Source organism: Monopterus albus, unplaced genomic scaffold (genome assembly GCF_001952655.1).
Source record: "Monopterus albus unplaced genomic scaffold, M_albus_1.0 scaffold116.1, whole genome shotgun sequence".
In the NCBI taxonomy this organism is placed as follows: domain Eukaryota; kingdom Metazoa; phylum Chordata; class Actinopteri; order Synbranchiformes; family Synbranchidae; genus Monopterus; species Monopterus albus.
The window spans coordinates 1156154-1162755 of record NW_018127996.1 but is presented as its reverse complement, the minus strand read 5'-3'; the positions used below and the strand labels follow the sequence as shown (position 1 = coordinate 1162755).

Here is a 6602-nt window from a genome sequence, read left to right as displayed (position 1 = left end):
AACAGGAAGTAACGTCAAAATAAAAGCCTGACAGGAAGCAATGGAACCGAATCGTGACAGGCCACTTTTCAGTTGTGATTATGAAGTCCTTCATCTGGTATATTTTAGCACCTCAAAGATCCTCATTGTAGGATTTATGTAGTATTTTATGTAATTCTGTCAGAAATAGATACAGTAGTGCCATATCATGAAGTTTTTGTACAGTTGTTTGTCCTGCCTCTTCAAACAAAGTGATGAAAGTCTCATATACAGTATGAGGTGGTGTAATGAGACAGTTTTCTGCCTCCAGACATCCTCACCCCTCCTCTTCATTCTCACCAGAGGCCAGCTGGCTGGCTGAGGCACCTGTTGCGTCTCAAACTAATACTGCCTACCTCCCCCACCGCCTTCAGCAGGGAGATAAGGAAAAAAGGGATCTTAAAATGAAAGCAACAACAGAAGAAGAGGTAGGGAGCTGTCAGATAGTCAAGACACCTGGCCTGTTGGAGCGGTTGGGTGGTTATTAGAGGAAGATGTGCATGTGGGAGGGGGGAGCTGCAGGCCCTTGGCTGTTGTCAGAGCAGCACAGTAAGAACAGTGGAACCAGACAAAGGGGGAGGAACATAGACAAATAACCTGTCATAAAATACAAGAACTTGGAGAGATAACAAGTGCAAAATATCTTTAGCTTGCCAGTTATATTGTCATTTTTCTTTGTGGAAGAAAAGAGAAGATGTTACAATAACTCCGACTTTGTAACCATGTTTTAAAATGAAATGTGATTCTTATCACAACAAAAAGATCTGCCTGGACGCCATCAAGGGATGCTTGGTCAAAACCAGTGCTAACAGAGAGGAGGAAGTAGGATGAAAGGAGATCATGGTAAAACAAGGGTGAAAGTTGACATGTTAATATGCAGTAACTCATTTTTTGTCATAATAGCAGTGGTTCTATACTGTCAGTTCTCAACACATAGTGATTTTTGAGCCAGGTGTTACTATGGTGAACTGTGAATCTGTGCAGTGAACAGAGCGATGCTTTGTTGTCTTTGCACATCATTAGAGTTTTAACAGCCTGGATAATTCCAGTTATTTACCACTTGAGCCTTATTCTTGTGGTTTTGTTTATCACTTATACAGTACCAGGAATGCTAGTGTCATTCCCTTCTTCTTGGGTCTTCAGGTGTACAGTACATGCATATGTGCCTATACCCGAGTAGTGTTGGGAATAATAAGTCATATATCTTGTTGTACTGTAGATGCAGACAGTGCAGGCTTATTTCAGGGTAATAATTGTTTGAGAAGCCAAAATTGATTTGTAACAAATAATAGTAACTAGAATTACTGCCTCTCAGCTGTATGCCTCCACCAACCAGGCAAGTTGCAGTTTACATGTATGTCTGCCCAGACTCATGTAGCATACGTAGTGAAGACTGGTGGAATTTAATAAAATGTATTAAGAGTGTTTTTGACATAATGGAAGTTATAACTATATTGACATGTATGAGACTAGTGGATGATTTCCAGTGAGAAATGTGCTGTCTTCACTGAGAGACTAGTTCTGCAGAGGACTAATAAAGAGCTGTCACATCATCCTTGAGTCCAAGTAGTTGCTGGTGCCAAATTCTAAAAAAAGTCCCTTAAGGTGTTCATGAGAATGGGATGGACAGGCAAACAACCCAAAAACATAATTCCTCTGGGCACGGCTGTCGCTGGTGCAGAGGTATAAAAGCGGTGGTTGGTATAATGAGCAAAGATTAGAACTTTAATGATGATTTGTTTATATTATTGACCTTTAAATAACTATTTAACAATGCTACATGTGTAGTAGCTAACAGTTATTTTAAAAATTGGACTGCCTGTTTCTTTCTAGATTAATCAAAGAATCATTTAGTTTGTCGAATATTAAAAAAAATCATCTGAAATATTTCGCCGCTTTTCTTTCTGGAAAAATTATTGGTTATAATCAAAATAATTGAGAGTTGTTATAGATTTTCTAATGATGTACTTATTTTTGCAGCTCTAATGTCATTACAATAAAGATAAATAAATGAAAGCAACCTTTTTTTCTCTTTTCACTGGAATAAGGCAAAGGCAGACAACCTTGCAGATTTGCTGTGAGATGCAACCCAGCAACATGAAAATAAATAAAAACCCTTTCTTTTAGAGGTCAGTGCAGGTTGCCAGTCCTATCATTTATTTAATGTAATACTCAAAAGTCTAAAGTCACTAAATGCAATAATGATTCAGTGACATTAAGTTGCTCTGGGATGCAGCTTTGTTCAATTGCAGAATGAATATTATTCATTGTCTAGCCTTTAGATTGTATTCCATATATTCCACAGAAGAAGTTTCTAGAATGGTTAAATACGTATTTGAATCTGACAGAGACACTAATTCTCACATTGGGACCCTGCTCTTTATTTATAAGTGTGTATGATATGTCCGGCCATCTCAGTACTTCAGCTGCTAGTGCAGGGAGCCTGGTTTAGGGCATTCCACTCCAGGGGAAGAATAACAGGATCCTTTCACGGGGAGAGGGATCTGGGAATGTTGTTAACAGCTCCAAGATGGGAATGATGTCCCCAGGGTCTGAAACATTCCTTCACTCTGTGTTCACCTGAATGGAGGATGGAGAATGAGAGAGACAGCAGTCAGGAGCAGAGTGGAGAGGCTGCACTGATCTGGGCCATCCTGTTGAGAAATAAAAGCTGTAGCCTTTCACCCATATGGCTTTACTTGTACTTTACTTTGCAGACAAAAAGTGGGCCATTCATACTGTTAGATTCATGTTTCAGTTTCTCATATCCTTTAGGCATGATTCCACTTTTTTGAAATGAAAGGAAGCCTCATTACTGGAATAGGTATGGTAGTCTATGCTTCCCCTATTACTGTTTGTCTTTCCACTGGTTGGCCACCCTGTCCGTGGAAGAATGCCAGCATTTTATGTGTAGTTTCCACTCAGATGGTTGCTGTCACATAGAATAAGTGTTGTTATGCAGACCTCTTCCAGTACAAAACCTGAAAGACTAGACAATAAATCTTTTGAAGGTGGTATTTATTTTGTTTTTTTTTATTTGAATATCAGTTTCTTAGAGCTACAATTTTGCTGCCTCTGTTTAAAGGTATCAAACTGAAAGAAGGCATAATATGTCAGGAACTACACAGCCTGACTCCTTGGTAGATATTTCTACAGTAAAATTACTTTTACAGAGTTGAGATTACACTAAGCTGTATTGGGGCAGCGACAGCATATTGTGTGAAATATCAAATTTCCCCTTGTTGTGCATCGTGGGCAGAAGGCAGCACTGAATTATGGGCATGCTGCAGTCATATTGGTTTCAGCTGGATAAGTCCAATTCTGCTGTAAGCTACTGGAACCACGCAGCCGGGTGACACAAGCTTTATATTCTACTGCATATGTATTCAGATTTGTGCAGCATAAAAAGGATGTTTAGCTCAGTTCAATCTTTGTCAAATATTAAAAAAATAATAATCATCTCAAATATTTGGCTGTTTTCTTTCCCATTTCCATTTTGTGTAATAAACAGCTGAAGGTCACACATAACTATTCTAATACCACAGAGCTGAGCAGAATAATACAGCGAAACACTGTTTGTTTTAACTACTCCCCTTGCTCTTGCAGAGTTCATGAGCGCATGTGCTTTCCACATGCCTGGATCCAGGAGATCTGAATAGGAATCTGAATGCTCCATTCTGTTTAGAGCAAATATTATCTTTGAACTTTATGGTACCACTCAATTATAATTCTGGTTCTGCTGGTTCTTCTTCTGATTCTGACCTTTTTTTGTCCCTTTTTCCTCTGCAGGCCTGGCGAGTGTGGTCAAAACTCTGCTGTGGTCAAAAATGGCCGCTTCTCCTCTCCCCCCTCTTCTTCCTCCTCCTCACAATCTCTGTGATGACACTCACCCTACCCCTCCCTTTGCCACCTGCTGACATTGGCCGTCAGTCGTCTCGTGCCTTGAGCTCCACTGGGGAGTCCAGATCCAGGCCCAGGGTCATGGAGCCCACTCCAGTCATTGCCTTCCAGCAGCCACTCCCTTACATCCACAGCGGGGCCTGGAAAAATATTACTGAAAGAGACACACTGAAACATTCAGCACCACCAAAACCTTTTAGGGATGCAGCTAGTGATAACAAATACAGTATCAAGCGAGAGCAAGACAGAAGTCATAGAGACATACACAGAAATAAACACCAAAGCAAAGGCATTGCTTCTAATAGAAAAGAGATGGCAGGTACCAGTCAGCATCCAGCCATTCATCTCCCACAGTTTACAGTCAATAGCTCAGGGCCAAAGCATAGAATTAAACCAAGCAACCACAGTGCTGAGGTACAGCACACTGCACAGACATACATTCATCTGGAAAGGGGTAAAGCCACAACAGCAAATATTCCAGCTGCAGCTCATACCCTGATAAGTTACAGACAAGCTGCAGATAGACGAGCAGGCAGGGGGGATAGACACACAAATAGGAATGCAGACACACAAATACATGGCAGCCATGTAAGTACAAGGCTCGCTGAACATAACCTGGCTTTGGGAAAACACAGACATGCAGCAAAGCACTCAGGGAAATCTGACAAGGTCAGCGAGCAGCAACAGGCTGTGAAAAAGCCCTCCAGAGAGCTCAAAAAACACCATAATCTCCCCGAGGAGCCCTCTAAGGCAAAAAGGACTCCTGGGTCGTTGGACCACAGAAAGGCTTTATCCAAACATGAAGCCGCTGTTAAGAAAGATGACAGCAGCTGGTGTCAGAGCTTTTCAGAGCAGCACTTCCCGGTCAATGACCACAGGAGGATCAGAATTCGCACAGATCTCTGGCCTCTTCCCTGGCTCAGCAGGGATGACATCCAGAAGATGGAACTCCTTGCCGGGGGTGAGGTGGTCAGCAAAGCCAGGGTGCCTGCACATGGACAGGTGCTCCAAGTGGCTCTGGATCCTCCTGCACCCCACCAGGTACATGAAATTTAAAAAAGCAAATGAGTGAATAATACTCTCAGTGATGTACAGTACAGTACTTTGACCATAAGCCCTGAGCTGAACCAGCTTCACTCCTTATTACATCTGTTACAGACTGTAAGTGATTCAACAAGGAACATGTAGTTTTCTGGTATTTCTCATGTCATATCAAGTCAGTTTTATTTACACAACACAAAATCCCAAGTTTGACTTAGTGGGCTTTACAGACTATACCACACACACTATGTAGACAGTTGGGTTTTTTTTTTTCAGGAAGAGCAACAAAGAAAGGACCCCCCTTCCAAACAGAAAGGCGTGCGATAAATGTCTTGCACAGAGAGCAGTGTATTAGAATTATAATAGGCAAAAGCAGAATATTAAGTCAGTCATATACATATTACATGACAGCTGAACTATCTGAGGGACATCTCTGAATACATGTTTATGACTAATATTGTGATTGTACATTAAATATCACATCTTCTATAAATTCAGTTCTGTATTAGTGGCCTACGGTATATTGAATAAGATATATTTGTACCAGCCAGACTTAATCATGAGCTTAAAGTATTTCTGCAAAGCAAAAAACAGGGTGAGATGCTTGTTGCAAAGCAGAAAGGACAGGGCTGGTGATATTCTACATTATTCTCATTGTTAATAAATCCCCAGAAAAGACCAAAAGCAGCCTGATACACCTTATTCTTCAGGCAACAGCTCCATTGTTAAAAGCTGTTACATTGCATGTCATGTTCCCTCATTACCAGGAACACACACTCCATAGTTTATTTTTGACTCAATCTCACATTCACCCTCCTGCTGATGTAAATAATCACTGAAGCACCACATGTGAATTAATCCACACCTGAAAATAGTCCTCAGCAAATGCAATTTTCTTCCCTCTGAGCACTGTTTGACTTTGACTTGTTTGAGCTGTATGACTACGAACCGATACTGTAGGTTCAGGGCTGACAGCCACAGACAGTGTAGGGAGGTAGTTAGAGACAGACAACTACATTATTGGTTTTAGTCTCTCTGTGGGAGGTGGTGTAAGAAAAATACAGAATAAGTCAAATTTTATCTGTTAGACTTTGATATTTTGAGCCTGACAAAGGTTCTCACTGTGTGGAAAACCAATTGCAGATCTGGTGTTAACAGTTATCTGCTGGCTAAAAAAGTTTTATTTCATTGTCATCACCAGTGTTGGGGAGCAGTGAAGCGACGTAAATAAACTAAAAGTTTAACTACATTTCGCAGTAGCTTGTTGGTAGTTCAACTACAGTACATTCTTATGTGCATTGTGATTCAAGTAGCTAAGTTACTTTTTGTCATTTTTGTATAGTTAACTACTGAAACTACAAATTGCCATAAAAGGTGTCAGGGACCGAGCAGTAAGGCAAAAGACACAGCTTTCAAAGTTCAAAACAATTGGCTTTTTAACCCAAAAGTAAGGAAAAAATACAAACATTAACATCAGATAAATTGGGCCCCAAAAAGAGGTCAACAAAAGATAAGGAAATTCAAAATACAGCAAACTGAACTGTCTGCTACCTCATCAAAAAACCAACTGACACACACACACACACACACACACACACACACACACACTTTATGTTTAGTACTCCATGGAGTCTACATCATGA

The 6602-nt window shown here is 40.6% G+C and overlaps 1 protein-coding gene across 4 annotated transcripts in view; it reads left to right on the top strand.

The window, feature by feature from the left end:
- gask1a (golgi associated kinase 1A) overlaps window positions 1-6602 on the top strand; it is a 62644-nt gene that overhangs the window by 32698 nt on the left and 23344 nt on the right. For all 4 annotated transcript variants that reach the window (XM_020611601.1, XM_020611600.1, XM_020611602.1 and 1 more), the window contains exon 2: window positions 3808-4959. In XM_020611601.1, the coding sequence (XP_020467257.1) occupies window positions 3808-4959 (1152 nt within the window). The remainder of the gene's footprint in view (window positions 1-3807; window positions 4960-6602) is intronic.